Below are 12,032 nucleotides of genomic sequence, written 5' to 3' on the forward strand. Positions count from 1 at the left end.
CTGCCTTGGTTTCTCCACCACGGATTGCTCCCGCCCGTGGGGGCCTTCGCACCTGCTGTTCTCTCTGCCTCCACACTCTTCCCTCCCCTCTTCACCCTCCCACCTCCTACTCAATGTCAAGCTCTTGGCTTGAAATGTCCCTTCTTCAGCAGAGCCTCTCCAGGCCTCCCAGACTAGATGAGGAGCCTTACAATACACTCCAGTTATTCCCAAACTTCCCTTCACCGTGCTTATCACAGCTTGTCGGTGCATATTTGCACTTCTGTTTGATTAAAGTTGGCCTCCTGCTCCTGATAGTAAATTCCACCCTGGCTCATTCATCTCTGGGTACCCAGCACATAACAGAGAGCCTGGCACAAGCATGAACTCAGTCTGAATGGATGAATGAAAGACAGTGTAATTATCCTCATTTTATAGGTGAAGGATGAGACCACAGAGAAAGAAGTTACTTCTCAAGGTCACAGCCCATCAGCAGAAGTGCTGGTGCATGGACCCAGGAGTCCTCTTGGCTGGTTCCCATCACTCCTGTGGTGCTGGGGAAGACAATTTTCTTGCCATTCTGGGGAATATCACTTTGAGTCTTGGTACCCCTGCCCAGGGAAGGTGTTCACGGTAATCACAAGCCCAGCTCTCAGTGGAAGCAGAACCCCCTGGTGGCTGCCACCCCTGAGACTCCCACAACCTGAGTCAGCATGACTCTAGCAGTGGATGGCCTGGACCCCCTCATTCCAGGATCACTCAGCATCCCTCAAGGCAGGTCCTTGAATGCCCTGCAATTACTCCCACTCTTCCAGGAGCCAGCGGGGTAGGGATGTGGATAATTAAGGAGGAGGGTGACAGGTCCTTCTTTATCACCAAGAATATCTCCACCTCCTGGAGGCATTTCTGCCGAAGGTTTGATTGTACATTCTCTCTCAGAATCACAAAGCTACTCACTTCACCACTTAACTCTCAGCATTCTGTGAAGTTCTGGTCTAAAGCGGGGCTTAGAAGATACTGATACATGAGGGTGTGAGCCCCTGGAGAGCAGGGAACTTGTGGGACTTGCTCACGGCTACGTCTCCCGTTGTTAGGACAGCACTTGGCACACAGGCAGTGCTCAAGAGGTATCTCCTAAATGAAGGAACTAAGAGTTTTCCGTGTGTCAGGAACTTACTATACCGCTATATTATAGGGACTGTTACTAGTCCATTTGCCAGCCTAGGCAATAGTGGCTTAGAGAGTTAAGAGATTTACCCAAAGTCAAAAACTCACTAAACAGTGGAGGCTGGATTCAAAGCACCAGATGGGAAAAGACGGGATTGGGAATTTAGGCAGGGAAAGATCTTGATTTCTAGAGATATGAACACGAGAGCAGTTTCAATGCTAGGAAATATCTTCACCAGAGAACAGGGAGAGGAATTCCATGCAACAAACTTTCAAACCAAGTGCAACGTCCAGATTCTCAGGGCCCATGAAGATATCATGCAGTTTGCCGAGACTCATGTGGGTTTGCCAGCACGTAACACAGGGTCCTGCAGCAGGAACCACTCAGGGACCCAGGCACTGAGGGATCGGTGCTCATGGAAAAGGGGAGGCCTAGTCCTTGCAGAGACCTGACTAGCAGGCAGGGCCTGGGTCTCAGGAGGCAAGATGGGGAGAGCCCTGGAGTGGGAGTCATAAGGCCATGTCCCCCTTTGCCCCGTATCCTCAAGCTCTCATGCAAATCTCTTCTTTTCTCTGGGCTTCACTTTTCCCATCTATACAATGAAGGTTGTTACTTTACGGTCTAGAGTGACTCCTGGGATCCATTCCCCTCTAACACCTGCCTGACTGTACATACAAGTAAGTGTTGTTGAGTCACAACACCTTAGAAACGGTCACCTCACCCAGTCCAACAAAGGAACCCCTGCTCCAGCATTCCTAGCAGATGGTATGAGATTCCACTGAATAGCTCTAGAGCGATGGTTCTCAATCCAGGCTGATTATGCCAGACAGACATGTGGCAACATCTGAGATACTTCTGGTTGTCACGGTGAGAAGGGGTACGTTATTGGCCTCTAGTGGGTAGGGGCCAGGGATGCTGCCAAACACCCTGCAATACTTAGGGCAGTGTCCACACCGAAGAATCATCTGGCCCCATGTGTCAACAGTGCTGAGGCTAAGAAACTGACTCTAGGCCAAGGGGATTCATTACACCTTGAGGGAACTCCTGGGGAGGGCATTTGTGGCTTAGACAAGCTTGATAGGAAACTACACTCCTTGCAATGGCCCCCCTGAACTTCCATCTGCCTTGTGGGGAAACTGGGAGGAAAGTTTCTCCCCAAGAAATGCCCTGCCCAAGACGGTATTCAAACATTTGCAGGTGGCTAGTAGGGCAATTCAGCCAACAATGATCACCTGTAGAGTGAGCGCGTGTGGGTCAATGCCAGGGCTGAGGGGCCAATGTCAGAGGCAAGGTTCTCAAGGAGATGGCCAATGGCTCAATGCAAGATGGAGAGGACCAGGTGCAAACAGAGGGCTGAGGGGGTTCAGGGAAGAGGGATTGGTGAGTGGTGGGTGGGGTTGGGGGCACCTGGGGGGTTTTAGAAGTGGGCAGTGCCTATACTGGACCTACACTGGTAGGAGCTCCAAAGGAAGGCACGGAGGACACAGTGTTCAGGAAGCGTGCAAGTGAAGAGCGGCTACTTGGAGGCACCAGGACCATGAGATCATTTGAGGGGCTGAACATCACCCCTGCCACAAGGCCCAGCTTGGCCACCCCTGCTCACCTCCTGTCTCACGTCTCACCTCCAGCCATACCCTGGCCACGCTGGCTCCTCCTGGTCTCCCGCACTTGCCATTTCCTCACCCCACCCCACACCCCAGAGGCCAGCAGATTCTGTCCCCTCAGGTTGGAATCCCGTCCTTTCCCTCTTTGCCCAGTTAACAGTCACTCGTCCTCCGAACCGCGGCTCCTGGCCCTTCATTAGGGAACCTTCCCTGCCACCCTCCCCACCTGGCACATGCTCTCACAGTCCCACACTCCTCCCCTTTGTACAGCTTATTACAGGTGACAGTTATCTGTGTGACTACTGACCACAGTCCAGCTCCCCCTGGACTGCAGGGTAGGGCTGAGTTTGGAACTCACTGTGGACCCTGGTGCAGAGCCTGCACCTGGTAGGCGGGCGAGAGAGTTTTTGAATGGATGAAGGAATGACTGAAATTTGGCTTTGGCAGCTGAAGTGTTGAGTTTGTTCAAGGTAGTTTGAGCCCTTGGTGAGACAGTCTTAAATCCTAGCCTGAAGTGTCTGTACCTAACTAGCAGGCACGGAGGGCTCCCAAAGACCTCTCAACAGGGCTCTACCGAGAACACCGTGATGCCTGAGAATGATGGACTGGGCAGAGGATGGAGGATTGAGCAGCGCCTGGAGACTAGTTAGGAGACGAGTACAAGAATCCTGGGGCTAGAGGGCTGGACCCCAGAAGTGGCAGAGGGAACGCAGCTCTGATTTGCTTCTTGGAAACTCTTGGTTCCCTCCCATTCCTTTTGGTGCATCCTGAGAGTCCGTGGGAAGACCAAGCAGCAGCCTGGTGTGAGGCTCTGATGTGTGAGGGAAGGGATGGGAGAGGGAGGCGGGGGTAGGGGCTGTGATGGTGCAGACACTGCAACCCAGTCATCCCCCTGTTCTCTGACCCCTTGGCCTTAAGCAGCTTGACCTCCCACCCCCAGGCAGAGCCAGGGGAGCTGCTCAGAGAACTGCCAGGGAAGCAGGCCAGCCAAGCAGTGGGCGGAGGCGCTCAGGGATGGAAGGCAGATTACATGTCACTTCACATTAGCCACACCGGCAACTTTCCCAAACCACCCAGAGAGGGGCAAATTAATCGCAATTTTGAGGATATGCCAAAAACACAGATAACACTGAGATGGAAAGAGACTGGATCTCCTTTCTACTCATGAGCAGATAGGAATGCCTTACAGAGAGTCAGATTTGCTTACCTGTAAGGTACATCTCTTCTCCTTCAGTGAACATCTGGTGGCAGCGTACACACCTGGCACAGGTTGGGTGGTAATGCTTCCCTCCTGCCTACAAGAATAAAAAGATGAAAGAGGGGGTCAGGGCTGGGGCTGCCATCCAGTGGGACAGGTTGGGTTTGAACATTTTCCTAACTCATTAGTGTCAATGGCATCTTCATGGCCCTGAGGCTAGTTGGGAGTCTACCCAGGGGAGTCCAGAACAATCTAAACGCTTACCAAAAGCTTGGTGATTCCATACCATGGGTATCTGACGGCATTCAGGGGACTTCCTTGGACGCTGGTACTCCTATTCCAGCAGTGGAAGGGTCACTTGGAGGCCACTGGTCCTGCCTCATTTCCAGATGAGATAAGTCTTAACTTTGAGGCCATCCCAGCATGTTCCCAAGAATGGGCCATTACCACCAGTGGTACATGACATGGTTTTAAGTGGCACAGAGACCTTGGGTTTAATAACATTGGATCTGAGAAAAAAAGATCTCCTTTTTATATTTATTTATTTATTTATTATTTTATTGGCTGCATTGGGTCTCTTTTTGCTGTGCGCGGGCTTTCTTTTTAGTTGTGGTGAGTGGGGGCTACTCTTCGTTGTGGTGCACGGGCTCCTCATTGCCGTGGCTTCTCTTGTTGTGGAGCACAGGCTTTAGGCACGTGGGCTTCAGTAGTTGCAGCACATGGGCTCAATAGTTGTGGCTCACGGGCTCTAAAGCGCAGGCTCAGTAGTTGTGGCGCACAGGCTTAGTTGCTCCGTGGCATGTGGGATCTTCCTGGAGCAGGGATCGAACCCATGTCCCCTGCATTGGCAGGTGGATTCTCAACCACTGTGCCACCTAGGAAGCCCAAGATCTCCTTTTTAATCCCCTATCAATTGATTTTTTTTTTTTTTTGAGAAGAAAGTACCAGTTTGGTGCAGTATGTCTGTAACATCTATCCAAAACTTACTAATCTACCTATTTAAGAATGAGAACAGGTGAGAGGCTTGGAGCCTCCACTAGGGCTATATTTTCCTAGTCACTGGCACTATGGCAAGTGATCCTGGTTTTCCTGTTATATTACATAAGTTTTCTTGTATGCAAGGGCACCAACTTGAAGATAAGTTAAAGCATTAGGGAAGAATGAGTACACGAGGGCAAAAATTGTGAGAGTGGCACATGAAGGACACACTTTAGGGCTCAGTGGACAAACAAGGGGACCCACAAAGCCAGGACCTGCTTGGGAGTCTCTGACCCCCGGGCCAGTCCCATGATTGCTGTACCTGGGAGCCTCCGCCCCTATCCCCAGCTCACCCTGGTCTGGCTTTGGTGAGCCTCCTTCCCTATCCCCACTTTCCTTCCCTACCCATTATTTCAAGTAAAAATGGAAATGACTTGCAGCTGAGAATTCCTCTCTAGAGGGAAGAAACAACCCTTGGAGAAGGTTGTGACTCGAGGTCCCACTGGAAGCCAGGAGCAATGTCGGAGCTGCTCCCAGGAGGGCTGGTCACTGGCCCAGCGCTCACTTCCAGGCTGACAGTTCTGACACTGCAGTCCCAGCCAAGAGGACCTGACGCACGAGGGCCCTTCACTGGCAGCTCTAGAACTGCTATATGGGAGGAGCTTGGTGCAGGGATTGGGTTGGAAGGTGGGGCTCATTTTGAAGGCATATGTTGCATGTTAGGGCAAAGTATTTTGGAGGGGAATATACCTAGGGTAAATTGATGGATACTGGGATGTTGTTAAAGGGCTCCCCCAGCCATTGCTTGGTCTGACGCTAATGGGTTCCTTCCAATTCAGAAAGTGTAACTGTATAATACTGAAGGCTTATCCCCACATCTTTTGGAGGGGGGAGGGTTGGGCATGGATTTATCTCTTTTGGAGATACTTACTTTATTCTAAAAACTTAGCAAGAATGTGGAAAGAGCAGATTTTTTAAAAAGGAAAAAAAAAAAGCCCCAAATCCTTTCTCTTTCAGTCTTGATGATTTTCATGGCTCCCACCAACGACAGAATGTCCCCATCGTCACTAAAGCAAACTGTGTTCGAACTTTGGAAGGAGCCTGCTAATTTTCCTCAGCTGAGATGTCGTGGGACTGATTCTCCCATACCACGACAAGGATAATCGTTTTAATTAGTAGTCTCTTCCTACTTTGTGTCTCTTTATCATTTCAATTATAGACCTGTTTCTAGGATGGCAACAGTGCGTTGGCAGAACTAAAGCTGGCATCTTCCTAAATGTCACACCCCAGCACCCTGCTCCAGCCAAAAGTGGCTTTGTGGCCATCTCAGCAATCCTGCCACGGATGGTGCTGAAAACCACCTCAGGAAGTGGGGTCGGGGGCTGCAGGGCAGTGGGTGCCAGCATAATGGAGACCAAGTCAGTGGGATAAGATGAGACATTGTTTTGTTAACAAGCCAAAGTCTAGAACACAGTAAAGAAAAATGGCAAAGAATCAGTTCCTGGAAAATGGGGCCCTATTGGAGAGGTCTGGGAACTACAAGCAGGGTCAGGCAGGGCAGCACAAGGACACAGACCAGGTGAGGTTCTCCTTGGTGAGGACACAGACCAGGAAGGAAAGAATGGGACTGGTGCTCAGCATGTTGAGCTCTGTCACTGAGGAAGGGATTGTGGGGTGGCCTGGGGAGGGAACGGGAAGGGGAAATGGAATTTAATTAAGTGCGTATTGTATACCCAGAAATGCACTGGGCCCCGTAGCGGGCAGCTGTTGCTTTGGCCTGGCCAACATCCTTCCTCCTTCCTCCAGAAACAGCATCGAGCTTTCCCTTGGTGAGACTGACTACCCATTCCACATGTCAATCCATGTGGTTATTCCAACTATCTGGTCACAGCTACTGGTTTGGAGATGGGCCTGAGAGTCTCCAATGAGAGCCAGTCCTGGGATGTTTGCTGAACTATTGAAACAGAGAAAGCTCTCCTTCCATTGGAAATGCTGGCTGATAGGATGTAAGCCTTGAGCAATGGTGTCTGATTTCCCCATCATATAGGAGAGTCTTCCTGAGAATAAAGCCAACACAGAAGAAAGTGGCGCCAAGAAAGCAAGATACAGTATTCCAAATGCATGTTTGAGTGCTGGACCCAGCTGTGCCTGAAGCAAGAACTACTCCTGGGTTTTTATTGAGAGCTGATAAATTTCCTTTTTGGTCTAAGCCAGCTGAGTATAGTTTCTGTACTTGCAACCAGAAGAGTCCTGACTAGCTATAAAGGAAAAACACACTTCTGCATTTGTCCCTTACTCTCTGATTACTACCACACTCGTAGCATTTCTGACACCAGATGTGAGTGTTTTTTTTTTTCTTCCTCCCATACCAAGCAATTCTCTGTGAAGCTGGGTGTCCTATATTTTGAGACTCTACCTGGAGAGAACATCAGACCCCACAGGTTAAAGACTCAGACCCTCAAGACTATCTCCCCACTACACCAATTTAGATACCAATTATAAGTCCCAGGTTGGCACCTGTATTTCTGACTGACCAGCTATAAATCGGGGTTCTCATGACCCTCCACTTGGGTTTAATGATTTGCTAGACTGGCTCACAGAACTCAGGGAAACAGTTACATTTACTGGCTTATTATAAAAGGATGTGATAAAGGATAGAGATGAACATTCAGACAGAAGAGGTACAAGTTATGTGGGAAGGGGCATGGAGCAGCCATGCCCTCTCACTGTGCACTACTTTCCCAGAACCTCCATGTGTTCATCAACCTGGAAGCTCTCTGAACCCTGCACTTGTGGGACATTTATGGAGGCTTCCTTGCATAGGCAGGATCCATCATTAACTCAATTTCTAGGCCCTCTCCCCTTCCTGGAGGATGGGAGTTGGGGCTGAAAGTTCCAAACTTCTAATCATGACTTCATCTTTTCTGGTGACCAGCCCCATGCAGGAGCCCACCAAGAGTCAGCTCATTAGAACAAAGGATGCTCTTATCACCCAGGAAATTCCAAGGGATTTAGGAGCTCTGTGCTCAGGAACTGAGGTCAAAGACCAAATGTTAGAACAAAGTATGCTCCTAGAGCTTTTACCACTTAGGAAATTAGAAGGATTTTAGGAGCTCTGTGCCATGAATCAGGGGCAGAGACCAATATACATATTTTCTATGATTTCACATTGACATATCTACTAGGTGTTAAATAACAGTAGTATTCTCCATTGATAGATAAGGACTCTAAGACTCAAAAAAAGTGACTTGCTTAAGGTTTCATGGTGAGAAGTGATAAAACTGGAATCTAAGTCTGTTTCACTCCAACTGTGTATTTTCATGACATTACACTACCTCAAAGGCCTTGGGTGGCTGAGAGCTGTGGGCAATAGTGTGGGATACAGGAGCCTGGAGTCCTAGATTTCAGCTCTGTCTTTACTAGAAATACTACATGTGATCTGGAAAAGCACCAGATGTCTTCGGGCTCACTTTTCTCACATGTAAGACAAGGAAGGTAAACTAGTTGATTGCTAAAAGTCTTTCCCAGCTCTAAAGAAAAAAGAAAAATCAATACATCCAAGATGCTGATGGAGCCTCGTACGAATGGAATCAATTGAAACTCAGTCACAAGAGCTGCCTAAGAAGAGGAGGCTCCCACTATGCTAAATGAAAGTAACATGCGGCGGGGAAAGACAGCCACGGACACAATTTCAGAGCAGCTTGGAAATGCTGGGACAAATTCCCGTCTGCAACCCTGGCCCCACGTGTAATTGAAGTCTCTTCCTTCTTGAAAGAAAAGTCTGCTTTTTTGACCTCTCATACCACTGACCCTTTACGTCACTGCAATGTGGTTGCCCCTGCCCACAGGGGCATTCTGCAGGCCTGACAAATGGTTCTCCTGAAGGTAACCTTGCCCCACACCCCACAGCTTTTTCTCAGCCTGCGTATCCCTAACTGCGCTGCACAATCTGCTCAACACTCTGCCTGACTCCCCATCTTTTCAAGAGCTCTGTCCTCCCATCACCCCTCCCCAATCTCCCCCCGCACCCCTGACTGCTCTTCCTCTTTCTCTGACAACGTTTCAGTCTCCCTCTGTAAACAGCCCTCCCCAAGGCTGCCTTCAGCCCTCTTCTCTCTCTCTCTCTCTCTCTCTCTCTCTCTCAGAAATCCTGATGACTCCCATGGTGCCGACTAGTACTCAAATCCTAGCACTTTTGAGACTGGTCCCTCCAAGCCTGAGCTTTGTCCCTGAGCTCTGATCCATATTCTCATCGTCCTCTTGAAACCTTTCTGGAATTTCAACCACACCCCATCCCAGAGGGAGCTCGATATGCTTCTGCCCAGATCAGCTTCTTTCCCTGCCACCCCCAGTTCTGTGGATGGCAACACCAGACTTTCTCTCACCTGGGCTTGACAATGGGTTCAACTTTTGGCCTCTTCTCCTTTGATGGTTATGTTGACAAGTTGCCCCATGGTTGCAAAGCTACTGGAATTCTACTTCCACAGGGTTGCAGACAGGGTGGTTGCCCCTTCCACCGCCACTATACCTCCGGAGTCCTTCCTGCGGGGTTGAGGGCTCCTCGCTGGTCTTCCACTCCCGGTTTCTTTTCTCTAAATTTAGCCCATGTACATCACATTATCCTCCCTAAGGTGCAGCTTGAAGCAGGTCACTTCTACTTGGCCTCTCTACAACACCCCCACCTGCCGTTGCCCTGTGAATTACAAACTCCTCACCCTGGTATCGGGCCCTCAGAAACTTCTGGGCCCAAACTGTCCCTGTGCTCCAATTTCATGCCTTTTCCTCCACACTGCACTCCTACGGCTCCCTGGAAATGCTTGATGGTTTATCCACTCTGTACATTTGTTTATCTTATTCTCTCAGATTCCCTACAATCTTTTAAAAGCAATCTTACTACGCTGCTCTTTGGTTTGAAATTCTCCATGGCTTTCCACTGCACTTGTTATAAAACGCAAACTCCTAAACAGGTCTACAAAGCTTTATATATGATATGACTTTTATGATATACTCCATCCTCCTCTAGCCCTGATTTATTGAATTCAGCCAGACTGGCCTTCTTTTCTGTTCTCTGAAAGGGTCAAGCTCGTTCTCCTTCTAGCTCTTTACACGATTCTTCCTTCTCATCCTCAGGGCTCAGCTTCAATGCATCTCCTCAGAGAGTCCTTTCCTGGTTGCTACACTTTCTCCTGCTGAGCCGAGATGCGGCTGCAGAATCCTTCTCAACACACTGCTAACTCCAGGTAACCACAACCAACTAGCCAGATTTGTCAGAATTAATGATTCTGTTCACAAGGCCTGACCTAGTCTGTTGTCCCTCAGCTACTGTCAGATGAGAAGACTGAGGCCTAGAAAGGCAAAGATACCCCAAATTTGAGCACGAGTTAACAGTCAACATTAGCACCCAGCTGTTTCTACTCTTAGGTTACTGTTTTTCATTTGCACCAAACTCCTTCCTGTTTCTAATTCCTCAAGGTGGGTGGTCCCAAAGCATAGGAAGACAGCTTCCTGGGCCCACAGGGTGTGGGAGGGAAGGCCAGGAAGGCCAGCGGACGGGGGCTCAGGCAGGGGTTCAGCAGGGTGCTGTAGGTTGTCTGTCACTGGCAGAGCGAGCTGTGCGTCAGAGGCAGAGGAGAGCTGTTGCCATGGTGATGGACCAGCCAAAGAAGGGCTTAGGGAGCAGGCTGCTAGACAAGCTGGTTCTTAAATCAGCACATTACCAAATGCTTAAAAAATAAAGGCTTCTATCCTTTAGACAGGGCTGGGAAGAAAATCATAATTGTCACTTCCCAGTAATCTATCTGGGTCTGAATCCAGAGAAGCAACTGGTATTTCCAACACAGCATTTTTGAACAAGAAATAATTTTGTCCAGCTTCTCATTTGGGGGGTACCCAGAGAAGCAAGGTTATCTGCTCAACGTCATGTAGCAAGATAAGCTGGGGTAGAGAAAGTGGGGGGAGGTAGAGGCTCTGGAAAAAGGGGTGTGGGGTGACTTTCTCCTTCCTCAGGGACAACTTTTTTGGAGTCACGGGCCATCCTGCTCAAACATTTTCATAGTTCCTTGCACCCACTCACCTCCAAGACCCTGCCGCTGATGTATCGGTCACAAGTCTCGCACTTAATGCCAAACTGGGAGTGGTAGTCAGACTCGCAGTATGGAACGCCATCCCTGCAAGAGGAAATCCACACAGGAAGAGGAAGTTAGGGGGGTTTGCGGGGGTGTCACGAGGAGCTTCCCAGACCTGCAGCCAACTGTGACTGGGCCAAGATTAGAAGCACTCAGGGAGCTGTTAAAAATGCAGACTCCTCAGACACCCCTCAGATCTACAAAATCAGACAATTCCTGGGATGCAGCGGGCAGGGAGTCTGCATCTTGACAAACTCCCCAAGCGTGCCAGGGAGCCACAGGTCTGCTGCTGGCCGTGAGTGTCCCTTTTCCACATTCCTTCCTCTCCCTTCCCAGAAATTCTCCAGACCTACTCTCCTTCCTTTACCCCAAACGGCTGTTTTAAAAATTCGTTTAAAAATTATTTTAAAAATAAAACTTATTTTATTTAGAATAGGCAATATTTGGATTTGGCACATTACAAAGGCTCAAAGAGAAAAGCCTTCACCCTCCTCTTAGCTTCTCCTGGTTTCCCTTCCAGGAGGTCATCGATCTGATTTTTTGCATATCCTTAAGGGTTCCTCTTCTAATAAAATACTTCACCTGTACAGAAAGAATCATCTGATATGCGCCTGGATCAGTAGAAAACAGGAACTACCCCCCTTCGCTGACCACCTCCTAAGTGCTTCATTCCTGCCCAGTGATTGTAACTTACTGGGCAGTCATAAGATTACTCTTAGTTATCCTTATATGACCCCCTACTACCAACAGGCATTCATATTTACTGCCTGCTGTGTGCCAGGCCCTCTGATGATTTTTCACACAGGTGATTTCATCCAATTCTTTCAGCAGCCCTGCGAGGTTGGAATTATCCGTCTCCCCATTGTGTGGATGAGAAAACTTAACTCAGATGACCTAGAGCTGGTCCAAACTCAGGCTGTCTGATTTCTCCCAGCTTGTCATGAGAATTATAGGACATGGTTCCAGCATGTCCCAGGACT

The 12,032-nt window shown here is 49.1% G+C and overlaps 1 protein-coding gene and 1 long non-coding RNA gene across 8 annotated transcripts in view; one reads left to right on the forward strand and one right to left on the reverse strand.

Annotated features, from left to right (window-relative positions):
- The window catches only part of LOC130851369 (uncharacterized), a 158,605-nt gene extending 148,443 nt beyond the window's left edge, over positions 1-10,162 (forward strand). For all 5 annotated transcript variants that reach the window (XR_009053183.1, XR_009053182.1, XR_009053181.1 and 2 more), the window contains one exon: positions 10,058-10,162. This is a non-coding gene — a long non-coding RNA (uncharacterized LOC130851369). The remainder of the gene's footprint in view (positions 1-10,057) is intronic.
- The window catches only part of ABLIM3 (actin binding LIM protein family member 3), a 127,130-nt gene that overhangs the window by 43,883 nt on the left and 71,215 nt on the right, over positions 1-12,032 (reverse strand). For all 3 annotated transcript variants that reach the window (XR_009053170.1, XR_009053169.1, XM_057731471.1), the window contains exons 7-8: positions 11,001-11,094; positions 3,959-4,046 (exon numbers count right to left, since the gene is read on the reverse strand). Coding sequence is in view for 1 of the 3 variants with exons in the window: in XM_057731471.1 (XP_057587454.1) it covers positions 3,959-4,046; positions 11,001-11,094 (182 nt within the window). In the remaining 2 variants the exon portion in view is untranslated. The remainder of the gene's footprint in view (positions 1-3,958; positions 4,047-11,000; positions 11,095-12,032) is intronic.

The sequence above is a fragment of the Hippopotamus amphibius genome, chromosome 1 (assembly GCF_030028045.1).
Source record: "Hippopotamus amphibius kiboko isolate mHipAmp2 chromosome 1, mHipAmp2.hap2, whole genome shotgun sequence".
Classification (NCBI taxonomy): domain Eukaryota; kingdom Metazoa; phylum Chordata; class Mammalia; order Artiodactyla; family Hippopotamidae; genus Hippopotamus; species Hippopotamus amphibius.